The 22,331-nt window shown below is 49.1% G+C and overlaps 9 protein-coding genes and 1 non-coding gene across 10 annotated transcripts; 3 read left to right on the top strand and 7 right to left on the bottom strand.

Moving 5' to 3' along the window:
• Positions 1-93: 93 nt before the first annotated feature.
• BDQ94DRAFT_105194 (ESCRT-II subunit protein VPS25) lies at positions 94-1,116 on the top strand. Its single transcript, XM_026763438.1, has 3 exons — positions 94-623; positions 737-812; positions 889-1,116. The coding sequence occupies exons 1-3, from the start codon at positions 231-233 to the stop codon at positions 999-1,001; spliced, it is 582 nt and encodes a 193-aa protein (XP_026630081.1). The 5' UTR covers positions 94-230; the 3' UTR covers positions 1,002-1,116.
• Positions 1,117-1,231: 115 nt separating this feature from the next.
• On the bottom strand, positions 1,232-4,014 carry BDQ94DRAFT_167131 (BRCT domain protein; the record flags this gene model as incomplete). The annotated part of the gene is made up of 4 exons (XM_026770735.1): positions 1,232-1,879; positions 1,938-3,354; positions 3,412-3,848; positions 3,922-4,014. The coding sequence occupies 4 exons, from the start codon at positions 4,012-4,014 to the stop codon at positions 1,232-1,234; spliced, it is 2,595 nt and encodes an 864-aa protein (XP_026630080.1).
• A 776-nt stretch (positions 4,015-4,790) lies between these two features.
• On the bottom strand, positions 4,791-4,902 carry BDQ94DRAFT_t49. Its single transcript has one exon. It is a non-coding gene; the product is annotated as a tRNA-Leu (tRNA).
• A 339-nt stretch (positions 4,903-5,241) lies between these two features.
• BDQ94DRAFT_157307 (putative toxin biosynthesis protein) lies at positions 5,242-6,754 on the top strand (the record flags this gene model as incomplete). The annotated part of the gene is made up of 4 exons (XM_026768722.1): positions 5,242-5,451; positions 5,507-5,645; positions 5,707-5,815; positions 5,872-6,754. 4 exons carry the CDS (start codon positions 5,242-5,244, stop codon positions 6,752-6,754), a joined length of 1,341 nt encoding a protein of 446 aa, XP_026630079.1.
• A 210-nt stretch (positions 6,755-6,964) lies between these two features.
• BDQ94DRAFT_105172 (ceramidase) lies at positions 6,965-8,708 on the bottom strand. Its single transcript, XM_026763437.1, has 4 exons — positions 8,224-8,708; positions 7,951-8,137; positions 7,359-7,875; positions 6,965-7,298 (listed from the first exon to the last, which is right to left on the bottom strand). Exons 1-4 carry the CDS (start codon positions 8,317-8,319, stop codon positions 7,115-7,117), a joined length of 984 nt encoding a protein of 327 aa, XP_026630078.1. The 5' UTR covers positions 8,320-8,708; the 3' UTR covers positions 6,965-7,114.
• An 886-nt stretch (positions 8,709-9,594) lies between these two features.
• Positions 9,595-10,610, top strand: BDQ94DRAFT_167128 (putative mitochondrial carrier protein; the record flags this gene model as incomplete). Its single annotated transcript, XM_026770734.1, has 2 exons — positions 9,595-9,646; positions 9,715-10,610. 2 exons carry the CDS (start codon positions 9,595-9,597, stop codon positions 10,608-10,610), a joined length of 948 nt encoding a protein of 315 aa, XP_026630077.1.
• A 185-nt stretch (positions 10,611-10,795) lies between these two features.
• On the bottom strand, positions 10,796-13,098 carry BDQ94DRAFT_105125 (uncharacterized protein). The gene is made up of 3 exons (XM_026763436.1): positions 11,393-13,098; positions 11,266-11,331; positions 10,796-11,190 (listed from the first exon to the last, which is right to left on the bottom strand). The coding sequence occupies exons 1-3, from the start codon at positions 12,764-12,766 to the stop codon at positions 10,981-10,983; spliced, it is 1,650 nt and encodes a 549-aa protein (XP_026630076.1). The 5' UTR covers positions 12,767-13,098; the 3' UTR covers positions 10,796-10,980.
• Positions 13,099-14,903: 1,805 nt separating this feature from the next.
• Positions 14,904-15,699, bottom strand: BDQ94DRAFT_167126 (uncharacterized protein; the record flags this gene model as incomplete). Its single annotated transcript, XM_026770733.1, has 2 exons — positions 14,904-15,117; positions 15,182-15,699. The coding sequence occupies 2 exons, from the start codon at positions 15,697-15,699 to the stop codon at positions 14,904-14,906; spliced, it is 732 nt and encodes a 243-aa protein (XP_026630075.1).
• A 1,689-nt stretch (positions 15,700-17,388) lies between these two features.
• BDQ94DRAFT_137371 (uncharacterized protein) lies at positions 17,389-18,322 on the bottom strand. The gene is made up of 4 exons (XM_026765045.1): positions 18,119-18,322; positions 17,992-18,048; positions 17,881-17,934; positions 17,389-17,781 (listed from the first exon to the last, which is right to left on the bottom strand). The coding sequence occupies exons 1-4, from the start codon at positions 18,245-18,247 to the stop codon at positions 17,767-17,769; spliced, it is 255 nt and encodes an 84-aa protein (XP_026630074.1). The 5' UTR covers positions 18,248-18,322; the 3' UTR covers positions 17,389-17,766.
• A 2,278-nt stretch (positions 18,323-20,600) lies between these two features.
• BDQ94DRAFT_167124 (uncharacterized protein) lies at positions 20,601-21,980 on the bottom strand (the record flags this gene model as incomplete). Its single annotated transcript, XM_026770732.1, has 6 exons — positions 20,601-20,937; positions 20,989-21,084; positions 21,135-21,514; positions 21,570-21,637; positions 21,687-21,743; positions 21,791-21,980. The coding sequence occupies 6 exons, from the start codon at positions 21,978-21,980 to the stop codon at positions 20,601-20,603; spliced, it is 1,128 nt and encodes a 375-aa protein (XP_026630073.1).
• Between the last annotated feature and the right edge of the window lie 351 nt (positions 21,981-22,331).

The raw sequence follows: 22,331 nt of genomic DNA, 5'->3' as shown, positions 1-22,331 counted from the left end.
TGCGGAAATTTCTAAGGCGGAGAAGTAAGTTAGTTCCATTAAGGTTGTTGGCTGGCGGTATCTACTGACGTCCTTATCGATCACTACCACCACCACCACTTATCATCACTACATTTACCATCGTGACAATTAACCCAACCACATCACTCTTGGAGACTACTCCACAGCAGCGCAATATACCTCACATCGACATTCAGTCTACCCACAGACATAATCACCCCACCACCAAAATGACAAGCGCAACAGCATCAACTACAACAACCCCACCCTTCCAATTCCCCCTCACCTACTCATTTCCAGCCTTCTTCACCCCCCAACCCAACAGCACGACACGCACCTCCCAACTCCAAAAATGGTCTTCCCTGATCCAATCCTGGTGCCGACACCACCGCGTCTACCGACTATCGTTAATCGAAGCCATCGAGTCCCCATTATTCCATAACACGACGCTCCGAAAGCGCATATCGATGAGCGATGCGCGGGATATTCTAGACTGGATGGCGAAAAGTGAAGAGGAAGGTGGTGGCGGGAAGAGAGCGGAGTGGATTGATGGTGCGAGTAAGAGTGTTGCGTGGATTTGGTGGAAGAGGCCTGAGGAGTGGGCGGGGTTGATTGCGGATTGGGTATGTATTCTTTTATTCCTAATCATATCATCATTTGAGATGTTGGAGGGGAGTTGGGGGTAGAGTTGGGATTGAGGGGAGATAGTTGCTAATTGCTTGTTTTTGCTGTATAGGTGGAAAACACTGGCCAAAAGAATGTGGTGCTTACGGTTTATGAGTTGTTGGAGGGGGAGGCCACGATGTCGCAAGGTAGGTTAAATGGATTTGCTCCTAATCATTGGGTGATGCTGGTATGGTATGGTGGCTAATAGTTTGGCTGGAATAGAATGGCATGGGATGGACCCCGATGTGATGCACAAGTCCCTCAATGTTCTCGTGAAACGGGGCAAGGCGCAGGTCTTCGGTAGCGAAGGCCAGGAGGGTGTCAAGTTCTTCTAGGAATCGGCTAGGTTATCTGGCTGATTTACAGCATGCGGTTGACTCGTGGGTTCGTTCGAAAGCAATGTCCATTCGCAACGCTGAGGATACGGCAACTATCTTCATGATAAAGTAAGGGATATACAAAAACCAGACAATGTCCCCGAAAGAGCTATACGAGTTTCCCGCTGTTTATAACAAGCAAATATGCCTCATCACAGCACGCCTCTAACACCATGCTCATGAGCCGGCTACTGCTCCATCTTTTCCGCCATCTCCTCGTCTAGCTCATATGCATCTGCTGCGCGCAGCGTTTGGGACATGGCGATATCAAGAAGCCAATCTACCCGGACTATCCGTGGTGTTTTGCCTCTGTTTAGGACCATCTGGCGGAACCGCGGCCACAGCTTGGTGTGGTCTGCAGAAGTACTGCTCAGAAGATATACCTCCTTTCGGCTGCGATCGTCGTCTCCCGAGCTTTCTTCCTCGCTCTCCTCGCGCTGTGATCGATATGAAACGCGACCACGGAAAAGAGAGCAATCTCCTCCATTAGCATCCACGATGGACTTGAATGCGTCAAAACCACCGCGAATGGTCTCGACGCAGTGTATTTGATACCCTCGCAGGAGCTTGTTCTTGTTCTTTTTGGCGTTCATCTTTGCTTCTTCTAATGAGAACCCATATTTCTTCTCGGAAGCGTCATCTTTTAGAGGGAAATCAGCAGGGTCCAGAAGTTCGTCTTTTTCGAGGCATTGCGTGATGAAGTCAATGCTCACAATAGCTGGACCGTATGCAAGCGCGTTGACAAACTTAGGAGTTCGCAAAATAGAGGGAGCAGCAAGATGAGAGCATCTTCGGGCGTCTTGGACAACCAAGATGCCAAGCTCACGGAGCTGACGCTGCTCACAGTCAGAGGGACACTCTCAATCATAGACATGTACAAAGAGGTGAACAAACCTTATCCGAATCTTCTTTCTTCGGGTTCCCAACCCATTTTTGATAACCCGTAATGAGAAGGTGCATTGCGACAGAGGGCTTGCCCTTCTTCTGCCTCTTTGCTTCCGTGCTGTCCTCTTCATCGCTCTTGTCCTCCGCTTCCATGGACCGCCGTTTCTTGCCATTGTTGAGTATGACTCGATCCTCGTCGGTCTTTCGTCGACCACCATAGATCACGCCACCAACACGCTTCTTTTCTTTCTCGTACAGGGCAATGTCCGGTGCAATCTCGTGCAGTCGGGCGGTAGCGGCCTCTTTCGACTTCCGGCTACTTGTCGTTGATGGAGTATCATTCTCCTTGCCTTCCGACGTAAGCCGAGCACGCGCCGGTGTTTGTAACTTCTGATTATCTGTTGTACTTGTCTTACGCGACCTTCCAACCGCTCGCGGAGTTGCTATTTGCGGCTGCGGCAGTACTTCGCTCTCGGATTCTGTCACTTTGGCCGATGGTGGTTGCATGGTATCCGATGACTTCGCAGCAACGGTATTCTGTTCCTTGGTCTGCATCGCCCGTCGAGGACTCACCTGCTCTCGGGATAAGCCTTCACTTTGGAAGAATATGCTTTCAAGGACCGTTCTGTCGAGCCTGGTCTGGCCAACAACTTCGCCTAGGTTCGTTCTCTTAGGGAAGTGAGTATAGCGCGGATCAGAAACGGGTTGCAGCTTCCATTTTGCGTAACTCTCCTCCAACCATAAGTGATTGACAACCTGCAATCCCCACTCCTTTGCCGCGGCGCATTTCTCACTATTACCATGAGCAGTCACAAGATGGGTATTTTCTTGCTTTAGCGTCTTTGTGCATTCTGCGCCTGTTGCGGTGATCAGATTCTCCAAATATGCTCTTGCTTCTCCAACATAGTTGGACAGACTGATCTTGAATCCCTTGAACCCTGGGATTCCAGACCGCGAGACAGGATAGTGTAGCAATCGCCGTAGAGGAGATGTCCAGGTGTTGTAGGTCATCAGGTGGTAAAGCCATGATAGATTTCCAACGTCCTTGTTCAGCCTCGATGCCATACGGTATGCGAAACCCTCTCTATAGCGACAGATCAAGATATCAGCCTTTGAGACATCCGTCGTGATAGAGCCGCCGCCGTTCTTGATGATTCCCTCGATGGACCCGAGAAGGCGAGGTCCAATACCGAGGTCTGTGGAGAGCATGACATTCTTGTCTTGAAATACGGTAAGCGCCGGCTGCGCGTCAGGCGATTTGACAGACGAGGGAAGGTTGGCTGGGTTCGTTGTGGATGCGCCGATGATGTCACGGTTTTCTGAGGAACGGATGGGTGCATCTGGCGCTGCACGGAGGATTTCGGGGTCGGGAAGGGTATATGGACGCTCGTCGATTCTTCGGCCAAGCTTTAGGCAGTCGTCAAACCTATGTATGGAACCCATTGTTAGATTGGTCCAGTCTCTTCGGTCACTACCGTCTTACCAGTGTGGAAGCACTATCTTGATATTCAACTTCTTTGCGGCGATTAATCGAGCCTTATCGGACTCCGCGGTCAAATCAACCAAATGCGTGACCTGCTGAGAGACCTTCGGACTGTAGATCCCACCTTTCGCCAGCACGCCACCGATGATAGCCTCCTTATCGCCTCCTGGTATATCACCGCATGTGATCACCACATCGTTCAAGAAGAGCCGCGGGTCAGGACTATATTGGCGCGGATTTGCTAGCTTTCTCTTTGCTAGGCACGCATGTACCCAGTGAGGTTTGACGACTGGTATCAGGGCGTCGCCCGCCGCGTCGAAGGCAGGAAAGTCAATCGTGCAGGAGATGAGGTGGGTGAAATCGGAGAGGGGAGGGAAGGTGGCTGGCGGCTCATAGATCACAGTTTCACCGCCATGTTCTTCGAATGTAGATGCGAGCTGTTATATTCAATAGTTCTTCCCTTTAGCCTGCGTAAAATCCCCAATATAGCATGTGCTGGGTCTGTCATACCTGATGTGCCGTGTCGGCACTAAGATCTTTAGAGCATATGATACAGACTTTGCACTGGCTGAAGAGTTGAAGCTCTCCTCCCTGCTCAGCCATTATGTGGATATTTTCCGGTCAGCACGGGTGTATGTTCAGTATGTAGTGCGCTTCGAGCGGAGGTAGTAGCATTGGGTGAAAGATACGTTTGACTTGAGAGACCAGTCGTCTTTTGCCTCTTGTGGCTTTGCGATGCGACGCGCAGACGCGCCGACACGACACCAGGTCACGTGTAGATAAGATACGTCGAAGATCGTCGATATGTGGTGTCAGGCACGTCTTATCCACGTCGACTTGGCATAGTCAGTATGTATGGTCTGTAAAATGGACTTTGTCGTAATAAGCTCCAGCTTTGGTGGGGAAATTACTATATTATAGTCTTGTGGACTTCCACCGGACGGATGAGTAGGCCGCGGCAATATGTTTCGGAACGAAGCAAGTGAATCAACGATAGGATATAGATTGGCCGTATGATGAATTAGTAGTACGCGTGCTCACATTATGGCGCGTGGTAGTTTTTAACCTTCATGTTTTCGTCACCTGATGGAATAAGTAGTAGTGTTATGATAATATCTTAGGCCAACGTAGTATTTGACAATGTCCGAAGGGCTGCAACTACTAGTATGACACAAAATATATATCTGGTTCTATGATGCGAGTTACACTCGCTACACCCCACCCGTATTTCTGGCATGATTTTTAATAAGCATCGACATATCTACAAAGTTTTACGTAGCGATAGCCGACGAACTGAAACTCACTTAAAAACAAAGAATACCACCGCATATCTAAAGGTGTGTGTGGGTTAAATAATAAGCAAAAAAGACAAAAAGATGTGACAAGAGTGGGATTCGAACCCACGCCATCTTACGATGATCAGGAAGCTGTGAAGCTAGGTATTAAGGTGGACCTTAACCTGACGCCTTGGACCAACTCGGCCATCTTGCCTGTTGATATGTTAAGAGCAGTGTACTTTGACACTATCAATGGCAAGTCTGGCCCAATGTCATGACCCGATTGCCCGAGCCGTAACTGTTTGCCTGTACTGTGACTAGCGGTATCAGCCGACCATTCACATTCCCCGCCTGACATTTCAATCCATCAAGCGATCGGCCATTTTTCCCCCGGTCGCTCCTGATCCTGAGCCTCGGCTCATCGTCAGCCCCGGCAGTTCGAACCCTCCGGTCCGGGGAATGAGTGCCCCCCCTTGCCTTTAATCCATATATACTAGAGTCGCCTCGGATCGTGCGACACCACATAAACCCATTGATAAAATTAGCAAAAGAAATGTCGCCGTCTTCACAATCCACTGGCCCTTTTCGGGTCGTTGAGCATATCGTCGAATGCCAACATATTAGGGAGTATCCTGCGGCGACGGCAAATGGCCAAGAAGATGTATTAAACTTGGTGGTAAAACAATATATCCCACTCGATAATCCCAACCCACAGCCAGGGGATGTAACGATTCTTGCTGCGCATGCGAATGGGTTTCCTAAGGTTTGAGGGCATCACATCACTGAGTTCGAATGAACGTAGCTAATCTATATACTAGGAGCTTTACGAACCTCTATGGGAGGAACTGTACGCTCGATCAAAAGCCAATGGCTTCCGAATCAGAAGTATATGGATGGCGGATGTCGCGCACCAGGGCGAGAGCAGCGTTGTAAATGAGGATCTCTTGGGCAACGACCGTATGGAATTGATCTTCATTGCTCATCACTCCTCGAATTGAGGCTGACGAGGTGCATATAGCCAGCTGGTTCGACCACCCCAGAGACCTCCTTCACCTTATCAACGTCAAGCGCAAAGAGATGCCTCGCCCCATCGTCGGGATAGGCCACAGTATGGGCGGTGCACATCTGTATGCCCCCCCCAAACCTAATCTTTCCACGAACTAAAACCTAACACCTCCCACAGCGCCCAGCTATGCCTAATGCACCCACGTCTCGTCCACAGCTTAGTCCTTCTGGACCCCGTAATACAGCGTGAATCCACCCAGCTCGACGGGCTCGAAATGGCCATGCGACATAGACAACGGATCGCCAAAACGACCCAATTATCCACCTACCGACGGGACACATGGCCATCCCGTAAAGCCGCTGCGGAGGCCTTCAAGAAAAACCCGTTCTACCTAGCCTGGGATTCTCGCGTCCTCGACCGCTGGATCGAGCACGGTCTCCGCGAGCTCCCCACGGCCATTCACCCTCTGGACGAATCCCAGCAAAAGGAGGGAAGCAAAGACCGCCCCGTTACTCTGCGAACAACCCTTCATCAAGAAGTCTTTACCTTCTCGCGTCCCAACTACGATGGTCCCCCCGGAAAAAAGGTTCCCGTGAACAAAGTGACTCACCCGGATTTAAATCCCGAACATCTAGGTTCGTGGCCGTTTTACCGGCCAGAACCGTCGCGAGTGTTCGCTATGCTCCCGCATCTCCGTCCTAGCGTCTGCTACGTTTTCGGAGGGAAATCGGATATGTGCTTGCCTGACATGATGGCGGATAAGATGGCTGCTACAGGAACGGGGCTGGGAGGTAGTGGTGGGGCCCCTGCTGGTCGGGTGCGCGATGTTTATCTTGCCGAATATGGCCACCTGCTTGCTCAGGAGGCTCCCAAAGAGTGTGCTGAGGCAGCGGGTAAATGGCTCGGTGCTGAATTAGAGCGATGGAGAACTGAGGAGCGAGAGTTCCAGGAACAGTGGAGTCGGAAGTCAAAGGTCGAGAAAGTCACAATTGATTCTCGGTGGAAGGACCATGTTCCGCGTCCAGAGCGGCCGAAGAAGCCTGCCCAGTCGAAGCTGTGAATGGCAGTTGTTGGTTTGTGAATAAAGGCTGCACACTACTCCAGCGGGTTGTATAGACTGCGTCCTCTCAGCAAGACATTAATATATTACGTATATACGTGGCCAGAGAGATACGTGCGTTTCCAATGAAATACCCAGATAGAGAGATCTATGTTTGTCTCTTGTTCTCAATTTCTTATCTATAGGATATAATGGTATACTCGTCTGAGCGGCTCAGAGCAGGTCTATAAGCAACTCAATCAATCAAAGCTGGAAGTTAGTGACCGTTCCGACATAGGAGAGCGCTCGAAGCTCCGGTCCTCGAGGCTCCTCAAAAGGTCGGGTCTAAAAACCAATGGAAAAGGGTATGTGTGAGTCCGATTAATTCGACTTCTTGGCCACTCCATTCGCGCCCTTGCCTGGGGCGCCGGTGCGGAGAACCTCGGGGATGTTCCAAATGCGAGGCCACCACAGATGGTACTCTTCCTGGCGGTTGTTCAAGCAGTGACGGAGCCAGATGCCCCAAACAAGGTACATATAGGCCCCAAGGCCAGTCATCAAATGCCTAGTAAGAAAATTAGTATTGGAAGGGCAGTCGGACGCATAGTGCCAGCGCGAAACATACCACCAACCATGGCCTTCCAGTAGAATGCCCCAGGGAAGACCCACTTGCCGGCGCCATCCGCGGATCTTCGGACAGAAGGCATTGTCCAAACCCCAGATGGCAAACCCGCCCAGGAACACGCTCAAACCGTAGATAACCATGAACCACATTGTCTTGAGAGTCTTGATGTCCCGCACGTTTTCGTAATGTTGGTGTTCCTTAGTCGGAACGGGCAGGCCCTGCTTCTCACGCGCAAGCCTGTCCTCCTCCGTCGAATGACGCCAGCGAGGACGAAGCGTCACCTCCATGGTGTACATGCTGCGGATGAGGACGATGGCTGTCAAGATGCCATATGCGTTCTGGTGGAACAGGGGATCCTGGAGGTAGTGGTAATAAAGGGTGATGAAAATTGCCAAGCTGGCAAGAAAGATGCCCAGGACGACGCGGAAGCCATTCGGTCTGGAGTATGAGAAGGATGCATAGCACATCAGACACGTGGTGTATATCATGGACAGTTCATCGACCAGCTGCATGGGATCTGTGTGTTCAATGCACGGATTAGCAATCTCGAACAACACAGGCTACCCCTCCCCCACGATGCCACCTCACTTACATTTCAACGTTGAATGGAAGAGGAAGCTTCCAGTTCCGACTAGCAGATAGCCAAGATAAGCGACCTGGAAAATCGAGTCATGTCCATTGCGACGACAACTTAGGAAACCCTTGATTCCAAGGGCCATAAACAGCAGGTTTGTCAGCGTATTGACGATCTCTGCGGAGTAGATGGTGGCATAGTAATCCTATCTCGTTCGCATGATGGTTAGCAACCTATTGTAATAGTCGAAAGAGTAACCAAGAGTGAAGTGGAACTGAGCGCCGCATATACCTCTTCGCACCAATTCAGCGTGGACGTGACGGGGCTCCAATATCCCTCCCTGGAGGGGGGATACGGAATATGGGGGAGGAAGGATGAGAGAGGCATGATGGATGACGGAGACTCAGCTCTCCGCAGGGTGGAGGGATTGGTGACGTCTCTGGCGGACCACAATGGAACGACGGGGTTACGAGCAGGAGGGCATAGCAAGGGGTACTCTTGAAGAAAAGCCAGATTCCCTGAAGAGAAAAAAGGAAAGACAGGGCAGTTAAGTTTGACAACTGAAGGTGGCCATCGAACCTACCAGTTACTCTGCCTTACCGGCTCCCCAGAACCGTGACGTCGAGTAATACGCCCGATCTGCAAGCCAGTCGCCTAATCTCCAACCGAACCGGCGTGAATGTGACGGTTAAGTACGGAGGAAGGTATGCCACCCGCTAATTACAGGGTCCCGATTGGCTCGATGGGCCTAGGCAGTTTGCCGCCGGGAACAATGGGTGGTAAGATTACAGTGTAAGTACATCCGCCGTGAGCGTGGCCAAGTGGAATGAATGGAATGGTCTCTTAACAACCTGCATTCTTCTGCATGCATTGGCCGTGGTGTCTCCCTATCATGTCTCACTCTGTCAAGTGCTAAACCGGCACCTGTTCGGAGAAAGCTCGTGGATTGGTTTATCTTAAGTTGCCCAAATGCAGCCTAGTAGTTATTCTCTTGCTACAAATTTTCCGTATCACGACATGATCAGCCCTGTGACTACTACTAGTTAGTTGTAGTTCGTTATTACTGGTAGTGAGAGCAGCCATAGGCTGGTTGTTAGATATAGTATTATATAGTAGACACAGCATGTTTTCCAGTAGTTCTTCAGTTCCTGTCAGTCACTGCACAGGTACATTAACCTTAATCTGAACCTGTACCTGTACTAGGTGTGCCTCTTCTGGCAGGTCCTTACGCCGGAGATATCGGAAGTCGAGAGGCGGCGACGGCCGCGGCAACTGTGGCTGGTGATCTGCGACCAATCGAGATGCTTTCCGCCCGGCGCCAGATGACTTCACCAATGGCCCTCCGCTTTGGGAAAGAACGAGTCTACCGCTTCGTATCTACACCGTCTGTCACTTATTTTTCCCTTTCTCTCTTTCACACTCGCTGAAAAAGCTTCCTATCGCCTATCATTTCCACAGAAATCTGATTTACGCCGCTTCGATTCTGCAATGCTATCCTGATTACCATCAATGTGACCGTCACCGCTTCAAGCGGTCTGTCTCAAATTCTTCTCCATCCATTGTCGTGCAGCGTCCCGGATGAGTTGATCTCATCACGCGTACCTCTTCAAATCACTCCTCTATCTATACATATTCTTAGCACTGGCTGCGGGATCCGAAGCCATGTCGAACAATGCGGTCTATGCTGTACCGCAGGTGAAAACCACCAAAACGTGTATGGCCACTCACTCATCTACAATTCTCTTCACTCAGTAAACCCTAACCATCAAATCAATCAAACAGCTTCCAAGACAACCTTCCACTTCACCGCAGGCCTCTTCTCGGGCCTTACCTCTTCCATCCTTCTTCAACCCGCTGATCTCCTCAAAACCCGTGTACAACAATCTCAGAACGCCTCCCTCCTTCCAACTGTCAAGGCCATCCTCTCCTCCCCGAATCCAATCCGCAATCTATGGCGTGGTACACTCCCCTCTGCCCTTCGCACGGGCTTCGGCTCAGCACTGTATTTCACGAGCCTAAACGCCCTTCGAACGGGTCTCGTTCAAACAAACGGCATTGCTCCCGTCACCAATAGCTCCTCCGCACTCCCCAAACTGTCCAACACCGCCAATCTAGCTACTGGGGCTGCCGCGCGGGTTGCTGCCGGCTTCGTCATGATGCCAGTGACTGTGATAAAAGTTCGCTACGAGTCAGACTACTACGCCTATCGGAGTCTCTTCGGCGCGGGGCGAGATATAGTCCGGACAGAGGGATTCCGGGGCCTGTTCTCCGGATTTGGAGCTACAGCGGCGCGTGATGCGCCGTATGCTGGACTATACGTTTTGTTTTACGAGCAGTTGAAACGGCGGCTAGCAGGATTATCAAGCTCATCGTCTGATCAGCAGCCACTGAAGTCGTCCTCAATTAATTTCGTCTCTGGGGGATTGGCGGCCGGGTTGGCCACTACCATTACAAATCCCTTTGATGCGGTCAAGACCCGATTGCAGTTGATGCCGGGGCGGTATGGAAACATGATGCGGGCCGTGAGGTTGATGGTGCAGGAAGATGGAGTAAGGAGTCTATTTGGGGGGTTGGGGTTGCGGATTACGAGGAAAGCGCTTAGTTCTGCGCTTGCGTGGACGGTTTACGAGGAGTTGATCCTGAGGGCCGAAGTCCAGTGGGGATCGAAGGGAGAATAGGCTGTCTGTAGATCATATTAAGGGTTCTCTGTTTTAGATTCCTTAAAAGGAAAAGGGTTAGTTAGGGCTGGAGTTTTGTTATCGTTATGGGTATAAAAAGAGCTCGGATACGGACTGCACCGGGTCGACGTTTGGTCATCATCATCATCATTGTATCATATATATAGCAACTGTTCAAATCCCAACTCATGGAACGAAAAAATTCACGACGTCATAACTTGACAAATCATCATGCCAACATCTTGTATAGGATAGCTGTGCAAATGAACAAGAGAACGAATATCGATGGACAAGGAAAGAGAAAACAAGAACCAAATCAGATCGATCAAATCATGGTATCACACTTCGTAGCGCGTCAAAAATTGCGAGATTAAGTGAAGATCCAGGCACGTGCGCCGGGGTTCTTCTTGCGGACAAGGTACATTTTGTCCTTCTTTCGGTCATTCACCTTGAGCTCGGTCAGGGTGCTTGAGTGCTGAGTGACAAGCTTGCCCTCACGCAGACGCCGCGTGTGAGCGAACAACTCCTCCTGGAAGTCCTCGGAGATCCATTGCTTGATGATGATGTAGTTGCCGTCGAGCTGTTGTGGGAAGGAAACGGTCAGTCATCGTCTAAGATATCTCAACCAAGAAGGTGTAGCAAGGGCTCAACTTACCTCATCCCAGTCCCAGGGTAGACGGTAGGCAATGAGTGTGTCGGGGAGAAGATGCTTGCGGTGGACCTGAGCCAGTGAGTTAGATGAACGACGACTTGAATAGGGTTATGGGGTGATGGTCGCATACCTTGATCCAGGTGGTCCGTTGGGGCTCAGGTTCCTTTTCCTTTTCCTTCTCCTTCTCCTTCTCCTTCTCCTTCTCAGGTTCCTTTGGCTTCTCAGGCTCCTCCTTTGGCTTTTCTGGCTCCTTAGGTTTCTCGGGCTCCTTCTGCTTCTTGATAATCTTCTCCAGCTGTTCTTCATCGTAGCCGAATTCGAGTCGTAGTCTCTCCTTGAATTCAGCGTCACGTCTCTTTCTCTCTTCGCGTTCGGCGATCATTCTCCGCTCCTCGTTTAGCTTCCACTCCTCGATAGCGGCCTGCTTCATGGCGGCTTCCTTCCGGGCGCGGTCCTGCTCAGCCAGGATCCGCCTGGCCTCTTCATCACGAAGCTCTTTTTTGATGCGCTCCTTCTCTTCATCCTCTTCCATCTTGCGCTGGATCTCTTCGAGCTGCCGCTGACGCAACTTTTGTTTGAGCTCCTCTTGCTCAGCAGCTTTACGCTGGGCCTCTTCGAATTTGATTAGTTGGTAGCGATGCTCGGCCTCACGCTGCTCTTCTTCCATGCGCTGCTTCTTCTCGTACCGTTCTAGCCGTCGCAGCCGCTCACTGATCTCGTCCTCGTATAGATCCTCCTCCCTCAGCAGCCGGAGCTCATGGTGATGATGGTGGGGAGAGCGATGCTCATGCTCCGGTGCCGGCGGAGGCGGGGGAGGCTGCGGCTGCAGCTGCTGTTGACGATGCTGGGAGGTCTCACGATGACGAGCCAGCTCCCGCTCTAAACGCGCGATCTCCTGCTGATGGCGCAAGAGCTCAAGGTCCTGACGGGCATCATTCCTCTCGAGGAATCGCGTATCGAGCATCAGCTCATAGTCCCGGGCAGGTGGGAGTGGTGATGCCTCCCGGGAGATACTACTCGGGCGAGTGCGAGCTCGACGATGATCCCGCAACCTGGTCTCATCCTCAGACTCGTAGGGATCAATGTAGTTTTGCTGCTGCTTGTGTTCCTGTTTACGGGACTTGGTGGCACTCTTGGTACGAGCGTCGTTCTTGGCATCGCTCTTCGCATCTGTCTTGGCGTCGGCTTTGGCGTCATATTTGTTATGGACGTCGACGATGACGGCGACGGGCTGGTTGTTGCGTTCGCGTTCGCGCTCGCGCTCACGAGCGTGGCGACGAGGGGCGCCGGTGGAGGCAGAGCGTTGAGGGGGGTGGTCATGGATCACGGGGCTGAGGTAGGTGTTACTGATGTGTTCGGGGCTCCAGCGGTGGCGGGAGATGGAGCGTCGACGAGTTGTGACTTTCCGGCGCGGAGTCGTCTCTACCATGGAGTAATCCGATTCGGAGAAGTCAGACTCCGAATCGGTGAGGAGGTGACGTCCTCTAGGATATGCTGAATACATGGCGGTGGATTTATCTGCTCCGCCTATATCCCCTCTTCTGTGATTATGAGCAGCTTGCGGCGTGCGTGGATATAGACGGTAGGGTCAGATGAATAGGCTGGCGGGGTGTGACGTCGATAGTGGGCAGCGAATCAGCCGTGGTGGCGGAGGCTGGGCGATGATAGCACCCCGACTTCGAGCTGAACGATATGCCGCTGAAAGTGAGGAAGATCTGACGATGGAAGTCAGAGTAGAAGAAGTAGGTGAGAAATGGACAGAGACGAAGAGGAAAGGGAAGAGAAAAGAAAAGTCAAGGCAAGTCAGTGATCAAATAGGAGCGAAAACAAGAAAAACCGGCCCCTCGTGCCTCGTAAACGCGGGCGCTTCGCTCAGCTGAAGTGGGGGATTGGCAAAGATTGGGCCGCCTTGATCAGCTGCGGGCGGCGACAATTAAGGATTCAGGTACTTCCCACTTTGTCTTCGATCATAGGCAGAGAGTCCTCGAATTTACGCGAAGCTAGGCCCTCTCATGCAGAAGCGCTGAAGCTACGGAATCAAATTAACATCTGTTTATAGAACCTTGACAGCGGCGGCTATTTAAACTGTAGTATTGTGTAGTCTAGCTATAGATTGTCGTGAATTGGTCTATCTCAATCCCTCAAAATCGAGTAACTACCAGTACGAGATGCGGTGGATGCTGGTGGTAGCTTCTAGTTCGTCCAGACAGCATAGTGTATTCCATCGTGGGAAAAGAGGTTGGGCGTCTAAAGCGCCACCCACGCCAGTCAATTCACCCACCATTTTGCGTCAACTTCAGGTTCCACTGCTTAATCTATATTTCTATTTGTTATCAATTAGACTATCTCTCGATTTATTCGATAGGAGAATTCCGTCGCCTTCGCTCGCTCACCCAAGGGAAAAACCCACGGGTCTAACCGTTGGCGTACCCATGGGACCCTGGGTACCTGACGTCCAACCCAGTCTTAGCGGTCTAGTCTTGCTGGTACCGCGGCAGTGGAGATTATCTATCGACTAGTCATCTTCTGACCCGTAAAGTCAAAAGTAGGGTTCAGAGCCACCCGCTCAGCAGGCATCAAGGATGACCAGGCAGTAGTGAATAATGGCACCTGACCTGAAATCAGTGGTTAGTTGGCATTTCGGAGATGGATGACTTCTGTTGTGTACCCTACATTACTAGGAGGAGGTATTAAGGGTCTAGTCTAGTCGATTGCTGTTTGGCCCCCACTGACAACTAATACATCCACAGCACAGCCTTGTGGGCCGAGGCTGGCCAAAACTCACTCTCAGGTGTCTGTCTAGGCACACATAATTGAGGTTGTTTAATTACATAGTAGTTATTTAGAGCCTCTCATTCCTGTAGGGTGTCCGTTAGTTACAGACCTGAGCTAATATGTATTTGATGCTCTGGGAATATCCAGAGAGTCCTTTCATAGCTAGTAGCATACTTTTGTTGCTTTTCGTTTAATTCGTTGAATTTTGAATGAGATAGACCGACCCCCAAGGAGAATTGTAATGGTTTCATTTATAAGGAAAGATGACCCAGAATATCTCGAACGAATGCTTTTTTTCGATGAGTTATAAAATTCTGACAAAACAAGTCCTTTATCTCCGCTAGCATATATAGCGACTCATATATTCTACTATTGGTATCACAAAAGGTGGCTTTCAAAAGGAATGGATTATCAGGCTTCAGTGAGCTTGCCAAAGAGGTTGCAGGCGGAATGGTACTAGATAACTGGGATCTGATTTTATTCATTACTTTCATTTGGAGATTTAGAGGATAAAATGGATCTTCAGGTCTGATTGCAAAATTTCACTCAACTCTGCATTTTACGTGTAGGCATCAGATAGTGTCTATTATCTATCAACTATTGCAGATAGGAAGAGTGAGATCTATTACAGATATTAGGTAGCAAAGTGAGTTAGAGAATTCAAAAATAAGTAACGATCAGGACAGGACAAATAAACTGGAAACGCACACACAAAGGGAAAGAAGATGGCCCCTGCCTTAGTTATCTTTTATCTGCTGATACAATGAGATTGACTTCAGTGCAAGTTCCCTCAAGGTAGTCTTCCGGACTTGGCCCGGCTGCGAGCATCTTATCACCTTCCTTCTTGGCTTATGAAGCCAAAAGTGTTACCTATCCTTGAGATTCTTGACCAACGCCTCCTCCTTTTCCTGTCGCTGTATGTACCAAAAGATTACTGGGTATGCCAGATCAAAGCCGAGATAGAGATAGCAGCACCAGAGCATGAAAGGCTCGCCCAACCATCCAAAAGCCTCAGGCCAGTACTTGATTCGAAGGTAAAATTCCGGGATCAAAGTCAACGAGCCCGTGAATCGGAAAAACCTGACTCGAAGATTAGTCTCTTTCCAACAGTACTGTTATGCCTTCTAGACCTGGGTATACGTACCATAATTGGAGGGAGAATCCGCGTGTGGCTCCCCGAACCAAAAGCTGGCTGACATATCCAACACTTAGTATGACCTGACATACGATTGCGTTCGCGAAGCAAGCCTTCACCATGCCGAGCTCTGAGGCAAGACAAAGATGGCCGGCAATTGCCAGTAATATTCCGCCCCCATATATCCAGGGCAAGTTGCGTTGTATTATTGGGGATCGGTCCCACTCCCTGGATCCCCATTTGATTGCTGCGAAGATAACGCCAAAGTTGCTTATGACGGCGACTTGGAAGGTTAAGCTTACTAACCAGTGGTCCAGAGAGAACAAAAAGCCGAAGGTGATCTCCCATGCGATGTTGAGGCACTGACAAATGAGTGGCATGGCGAAGGACTTGTCTTTGTAGGATCGGTATATCATGCCATAGTACACATAGAGCCAGATGATGTTAGTGTAAGCGTTGAGACCATAGACTGTTGAGGCCCAGACCGCGAATTCCGGGGGAGCAGCGGAGAGATCAAAAGCTTCCATTGTGCGAAGGCTGAATAAGAAAGCAACAGGGCATGCCAAAGTAGGGATGGAGAGAAATAGGGCGGTTCTATTTCCAGAAAGGTCCCCATGGGCTTTATACCTACAGCACAAGGAACATGGAATATTCAACTCCCAAATTCCGCATGAATTGGAAGTCAAAGGCGAAGAACGTAAATTCAGCGAGCTGCACCATTGACTGTGATCAAACGCCTGACAGCCCCGACCTATGCACAGAAATATTCCGGCCTCATTGCGTTTGATTGCAAGTAGTGGGTTTCAGAGACCATACCAGAATCATTGATCTCTCAAGAAGCCATGCGTTCCAGCAGACTGACATACCGACCGGTCCGATTTTAAAGTGCCATGGTTGAGCTTCTCCAGGCGTAGAATGGGATACCCGCTTCCTTCATCAATACTCCGTACGACTGAGACATAGCACGCAATAAAGCATTTGGTCTGCTGCTGATTCTACCGTATCTGAAAGTCAGAGCGCTGGGAATAGCCAAACTTTGCATTCGTCAGTTTGAGTTCTGGGTTAGTCAGAGTGCAGCATAATGTGTTCTAAGCTCCGGGTGACCCCTGTAGTGCTCATTCGGTGCATTGTAATAACTCAATCCACCCTTCCAATGAGAAAAAAGAGATCACTCTAATCCTAACAAGTAATAGCAAGGAATGATTCTCCTACTCTTCCAAGCTCAAGCCTACATACTCCTATGACCAGCTAGGGTGGAAAACGGCAACGCAGGAAGAAGAGGGGAAAAAGAAGAAGTAAAAGATAGACTACTAGTTGGATTGATTATATCTGTCCAGACTAGAGGTTGGCAGGCTCACATTCTGCACTCCACGGTTTAAGTTTGATTGCGAGTCAGGGTGAATTGTTCACTGGTTACGACGCAGCCCAATGTACGCCACCACGGAGTTATTACTCCGAAGTATCATGTGTCCCGGTACTACCAGCTCTGTTAGCTGATTGCTGTACTGTCAAACTAAAAGACCGAAATAGTGCCGTTGTGCATAAAATATGAATCTATGAAAGGGAACCAGAGAGCAATGATTGCTTTAAAGGATATGAAGGCTGCGCGATCCAATGTCCATCTTGCCCTGATTCCCATCATCTATGGCGGATCGGGCTTACAGTTCGGAGTGGTTCAAAATGAAGAAGCCGGCATGGCCAGTTTTTCGATTGGAAAAACTATCAGGGATGAAATTCGGCATGATACTCTTCTTCACCCCCACATGCGAGCTGCTCATCAACAACCTGACTACACATTCTTCCTTTGCAACTGCCTAAACAATATAAGCAGCCCATAAAGTTCGACACAGCGCACTTCTGAATGAATGTAAAATGTTATTCTTACGGACGAACGGGTACTAGCGGTAAAACTGCAGTGAGTGTCTCGAATTCTGTCAAATTGCCATGACTGCTGCGCCAGGTGGTTCAAGCGACCAATCTTGAGCCGATAGTTTAACATCAATTTACTGTCCCTTCAGCTAGGATCGATATGCTGGAAAACTTGTCACAATTATTCTAAGCTGCATGAGTGCCGACTTAGAGGCATAACAAACGAGCTTGAATGTTTCTTACGAAATTGACCGATCCAATGCATCCTTGGACCAAAGGAAGCTTTCTCTGCGTTCCCAAGGTTGTTTTTACAAATGTTGGTTTGAGCTGCCTATGAATAAATTAGACTTATGAACAATGCACAATCAACTCCGGCCTTCCTTCGCAGTAGTCGCTGTCTCCAGGGGCTACCATGTTTGAAGAGAAATACAAAGGTGAGTTACATTCACAATTGTCGAATTGAATTCAATCTTAGCTGATAAAGGTGGATGCCTAGGATTTCTCCTATCGCTCTCATGATACCGGAGAAATACAAAAGATTTTCACATGCCCTGGTTCTTCAAATTGTACTCGTATTCAATCTTTTCTGCAACGAGTGTTTTTAAAACATCACAATTACCATAAACCCCAAAAATTACCTTAGGGAAACTTCCTCACTATTACCTTCGCACAGCTCGCACTTGATACAAGCGGAACCCTGATCCAGAGACCACAGAGCCCAGCAGCTAGTCGGTCCATTCCTACAGAAAAACGTCAGAACAATGCTTCTTATACTCGACAGCTACACTAAGAGAACAGAAGATGAATAACAAGAAGGCGACCAAGAAAATCAATCTTACCGCCCAGCAAGCTGTGGGGTAACTATCTTGACCACAGTGGATATTGTCGGTGCTCTGCATATACCAGGTCAGATTTCTTAGTAACAATCTAGACTAGTACAATCCACTTACACCAAGAGCATACTTCAAGCAATCCTCGGACGCGTAACAGTCACTGGCAGAATGGCACTTCAGGACGAGTCAGTAACAACTCACGTCTGGCTTCCCATATACAGTAGAGCAAACATCAAAGATATACCTCAATGCCGGCGCCACAGCCATGCCAATGATAAGCCCGCGAATCGAGGCTATTAGGAACCGGTGCAGGGGAAGCCAGGGCTCCTGCACCGAGACTCAAAGTTGCAGCGAGGAGAAGGAGGAACTGCATGTTGAAGGTGGGCTTAATTAAATGCCAGATTACTAATAATGTATCGGCGGTTGATGTTGAAGGATCTGATGACAGGTTGAAGCCTGAGATTACTACCTTCTCCACGCCAGAGATGAGATCTTTATATCTTCGGCGCAGGATTAGGCGTCCAAAGCCAATGCATATCGCGCATACGCCATAGATGCTGCCATCATCAAAGCATAAGAAACCTGACGAATAAGCAGCTTTGATGACTTGCATATCACGAAGATAATAGACATATCATGTTCTGAGAAGCAACATGGCCGATGGTCTGGTCATGCAAGATGCAAGGGACCCCCAGATGAGAGGTTGAAGGAGATGCCTCTCGTATTGCTGATTCTGGGCGGAGGGCCTTGCATTTCCATCTGCCATATGTTAGTGCACGTATTGGATCCAGAAGCTCCAATCCTCTGTTTGTACAAGCTGATCCGTTAGATATTCCAATGTAAGACACAATTTCAAGTTACAACGACCGCGTTAGAGGCGGCTACCACAATGATCTCTATCATTGTAGAACCCACTATAATTAGATTAACTTTTGCACGTTACACAGCGCCAACGTCACCACGAGTCGATGGCTGATTTCAGATAGGATATCAAGGCCAACACAGAGAAAAGGAACCGTCAAAGGTGTCGTTAATCACCACGTAATGCGAGCATATATCGGATGGATCAGCCAAGGGGACCATGCTGTCCTTCAACGGTCTGGAGTCCAACGTTAGTTTGTACGTAAAGTCGAGCACCAACTGAGACATATTATTCCTTATCGGGCAAGGCTTCGGCGCATCATGGAACACCTATAGGGAAACCCATCACCCAATTTGCACTTGTCACAAAAATTGCAAATGGACCCTGCACAGCTGGAATCTGGCGATACGCGACGTTGCCCTGACGCCCCGGCTGTCCACCTGTATCACAGCGGGAAGGAATAGCCGCATGGCGTGTGCACCAACACGGTATTGCCTGCTTATGCTCCTCCGCTGCTAGGAGGGGTAGGATATAGATAGATATTCGACATGCAACCAGCACGGTCGAGTAACGATGATTGCCCGAGAGATTCGTGCAGCAATAATGCAAGCCCACTCCGAGTTTCACTACACTTTCACTTCGGAGGTGCCTAGAGCAGCCTTGATATTGATCCCGCCCATGGCTAGAATTTGCCACTGTGTATCCAGAGAGAGCCTTCTAGTTGAATAGTACGATTATGAATATGCTGTGTCCCAAGTCCGGGGGACGTATTGTCCCATGAAATCCATGTTGTTCATGGTGGCTGTAGACCTTTGAGAACAGCCAAGAAAGAGATACGCAAGCTGCACAACAGAAGAAAAGGAATTATTTTCTCCGCGGGCTCAGTGCTTGCCAGGGAGAGGTTGCATGCGATTGAAATAATGGACCTGGGTGGTGAGCGTCGCGCACCACATCGATGACGGGTCGCATCCATGCCTATGAAGTGTAGCTTAGTGGGCTTGCGCATATTGTTTCGTAGATGGCTGACATGGCTTATGAGACCGGAAAATAAGGATTAGGAAGATATTTCTTTTTCTTTTCTTTTCTTTTCTTTCTTTTTTTTTTTCCTTTTCTCATATGCTACGGCATCAGATGTCCGATTCACTGATCTGAGCTGTCGATCAGAATCGCAACTGTCATTCTGCTGGCTAATGTGCAGTCGCGCGTGTGTTTCCTCGATCCTACTATTTCCGGTGAACTTGTTTAATGCCTGTCAGGTATTATAATAGTACCTCTCTTCCTTGAATTGCCCAAAAGAGGTTTTGCGTCTGGTGACTCGGGGGTCCTGAGGCACGATCTCCTGGAGTATAAACCCCCCCTCTTTCCTCTCCTCCCCCGCCTATTCCTGTTCACACCCATTCTTTTCCATCAGCGACAGATTGCCAGCGATATCTTTCTGGGTTACATTGGCGCACTGTAGATTTGTTTCCTCATGCTTGACCCTTCCGTGGCCCTCTATAACCTGTGGTCCTATGCGGTTTCTGGCCTTGCCGGTGCAGCCGGACTTCTTCTCTTCCAGCGTTGCGGTTCCGACCCTTTGCAATGATACTAAGCATATAAAATCACTACAATGTGCGATGAAGTTCAAAAGTTGTAGGACTTGCTATTGTGCTTCACATAAATGGCCTGTAGATTGTAGAATATTAGTCGGGCAAAGTAAACCGAAAGTAGAAATCCAAGACAGACAAATTAATCGTACAATGTCGAAGGTAACCCGAGAAATCCCAGAGAAACGTCTCAAAGTATTGATCCAATGCACTCATGTGAATTATTTTTCGAAATAGCCTCATATTGCTCCAAAGTAGACCAGAACAGCTAGTATCCTTTACTTCTGATCCTTATATTGAACCGTATAATTGACCGACTTCACGATGCCATTTTGTTCCCCACTCTCATTCCTAACTATTGCCTGCGCACTCTCTGTATCACCATCTTGATCCCTCCCTGCGTTTGTCAGCTGAGTGTGGAGCGTAGTCAGGTAGTCCCAATTGCGGATCTTCCTAGCTGGCTTCTTGAGCTGATAGCTGTTTTCACTGGACTGCTGGTTTCCGCTGGTGTTTCTGCTGCCGATGCTGCTAAAAAGGCGCGGGAAGGTCTGGAGGAAGAGAGGACGCATGACTGGAAGGCAGGCACATATGATACCGACATTGATTTCGACCATGCTACGCCGAGATGTTAGCTTCGTCAGACGTTGAGCAAGAAAGCAAGCATACCACCAGGTCGCAAGGGTAACTTTGTACCAGGTAAAGTCACTGCTATGAATGAACGGCATCATGGTGATGATTCGAACACATGAAACAATACAAGCACTGGGAAAGTTTAGTGAGTAGTGGTATGAACGTGTGCACATGAAGCTTACAATGAACCGAGAATGAACAGCATCAACAGCATTGTCTTCTGCCTCCATGATACTTGCAGAGACCAGCAAAGACGAATTGGCAGTATTAAAATGATCACATCAGAAAACACATTAAATGCGGCATTTGCGTAAACAAAAGAGAATTGGTCCACGCATTTCGCTCCAGCCGATTTGCTCACGTCCCACATAGCAGCAACTGGTTGACAGCCCAGTGTGAAGACAAGGATACTTGTGAGACTGTATGCCGCAACGAAAGCCATGATAGCGTAGGTGATTTGACGGAATCGTTTCTCGGGACTGAGGCGGAGGTAGAACAGGAGGATGGATGTCTTGACAAACCAGACACCAAGAGAGTATACGTCTTCTTCTGCGAGATCGTACTTCTGAAGTAAGTAAGGGTAGAAATGCGAACGCAGGAGTTAATCAAATACTTACCTTCTTGAATGCTGTCAACTGATCAAGATATAAGTCCCAGATGTGTACTCCATATCCGTTTTTGACATCTGTTCTCGTCAATCTCAGCCAAGGCGAAACCAGATTTCGTAGACATACTGATGATACTGAGAATGGCAAAGATCCATGCACAAAGTTGGCCCATAACGCAGCACGCTGGAAGGTCAGTGGCAATGCCAATTGCCGTTGTCTGATCTACTTACCATCGTCAAGATGTAGATTCTTCAAAATAAATGCGCGTGTGTAAAGCCGAACAATCAAGACCAGTGTCGCCGCGGCACACAAGCCAATGCTGACCGAATAAATCTGATATTCTGAGCCGGGAGGATTCACGAAATTTGGGGTAACTCCAGGTGGAGGAGAGCCTGCGGGAGTTCTGCCTGTGTCTGCCATTGTTGTTTGATGGTTAGAACATTGACCTCTGGCTAGTTTGGAACTAACTCAGTGTTTGAAGTCATTATATACCTTGAGGATGGTACTTTGTTTCCCACCGAAGAATGGATTTTCTTGTGTGCAACCAGTACTAACATCACCCCTGCATATAGAGAAAGTTACCACTAAAAATCATCGCCAAGCTGAACCCGTGTGTGGCTTGATCAATGCGCCTATAAGGCTACTGACTCATATAATTTAATCAATTATCTCGTCACTTCGGATATACGTCCGTAAAGTTTGTTCGAAGAGATGAAGCTATGGGCTCAGATGGCTTGAAGGTAAAGTAACTGACAGCTCAATTCTCCGTTC

Source organism: Aspergillus welwitschiae (assembly GCF_003344945.1).
Source record: "Aspergillus welwitschiae strain CBS 139.54b unplaced genomic scaffold BDQ94scaffold_5, whole genome shotgun sequence".
NCBI classification, from domain to species: Eukaryota; Fungi; Ascomycota; class Eurotiomycetes; order Eurotiales; family Aspergillaceae; genus Aspergillus; species Aspergillus welwitschiae.
Note: the sequence above shows the minus strand (reverse complement) of the source record. Positions and strands in the feature narration are given on the sequence as shown.

Coding starts and splice junctions, on each gene's coding strand:
- BDQ94DRAFT_105194 (XM_026763438.1), top strand. CDS start 231: ATGACAAGCGCAACAGCATCAACTACAACAACCCCACCCTTCCAATTC. Junction 624..736: donor CGGGGTTGATTGCGGATTGG/GTATGTATTCTT, acceptor TTTGCTGTATAG/GTGGAAAACACTGGCCAAAA. Junction 813..888: donor GGAGGCCACGATGTCGCAAG/GTAGGTTAAATG, acceptor TGGCTGGAATAG/AATGGCATGGGATGGACCCC.
- BDQ94DRAFT_105172 (XM_026763437.1), bottom strand. CDS start 8,319: ATGCCTCTCTCATCCTTCCTCCCCCATATTCCGTATCCCCCCTCCAGG. Junction 7,876..7,950: donor CTTCCATTCAACGTTGAAAT/GTAAGTGAGGTG, acceptor TTGAACACACAG/ATCCCATGCAGCTGGTCGAT. Junction 7,299..7,358: donor CTGGAAGGCCATGGTTGGTG/GTATGTTTCGCG, acceptor TTTTCTTACTAG/GCATTTGATGACTGGCCTTG.
- BDQ94DRAFT_105125 (XM_026763436.1), bottom strand. CDS start 12,766: ATGTATTCAGCATATCCTAGAGGACGTCACCTCCTCACCGATTCGGAG. Junction 11,332..11,392: donor AACGGACCACCTGGATCAAG/GTATGCGACCAT, acceptor TCACTGGCTCAG/GTCCACCGCAAGCATCTTCT. Junction 11,191..11,265: donor TACCCTGGGACTGGGATGAG/GTAAGTTGAGCC, acceptor TTCCCACAACAG/CTCGACGGCAACTACATCAT.
- BDQ94DRAFT_137371 (XM_026765045.1), bottom strand. CDS start 18,247: ATGCAGTTCCTCCTTCTCCTCGCTGCAACTTTGAGTCTCGGTGCAGGA. Junction 18,049..18,118: donor GCTGTGGCGCCGGCATTGAG/GTATATCTTTGA, acceptor CTCGTCCTGAAG/TGCCATTCTGCCAGTGACTG. Junction 17,935..17,991: donor GCTTGAAGTATGCTCTTGGT/GTAAGTGGATTG, acceptor TGGTATATGCAG/AGCACCGACAATATCCACTG.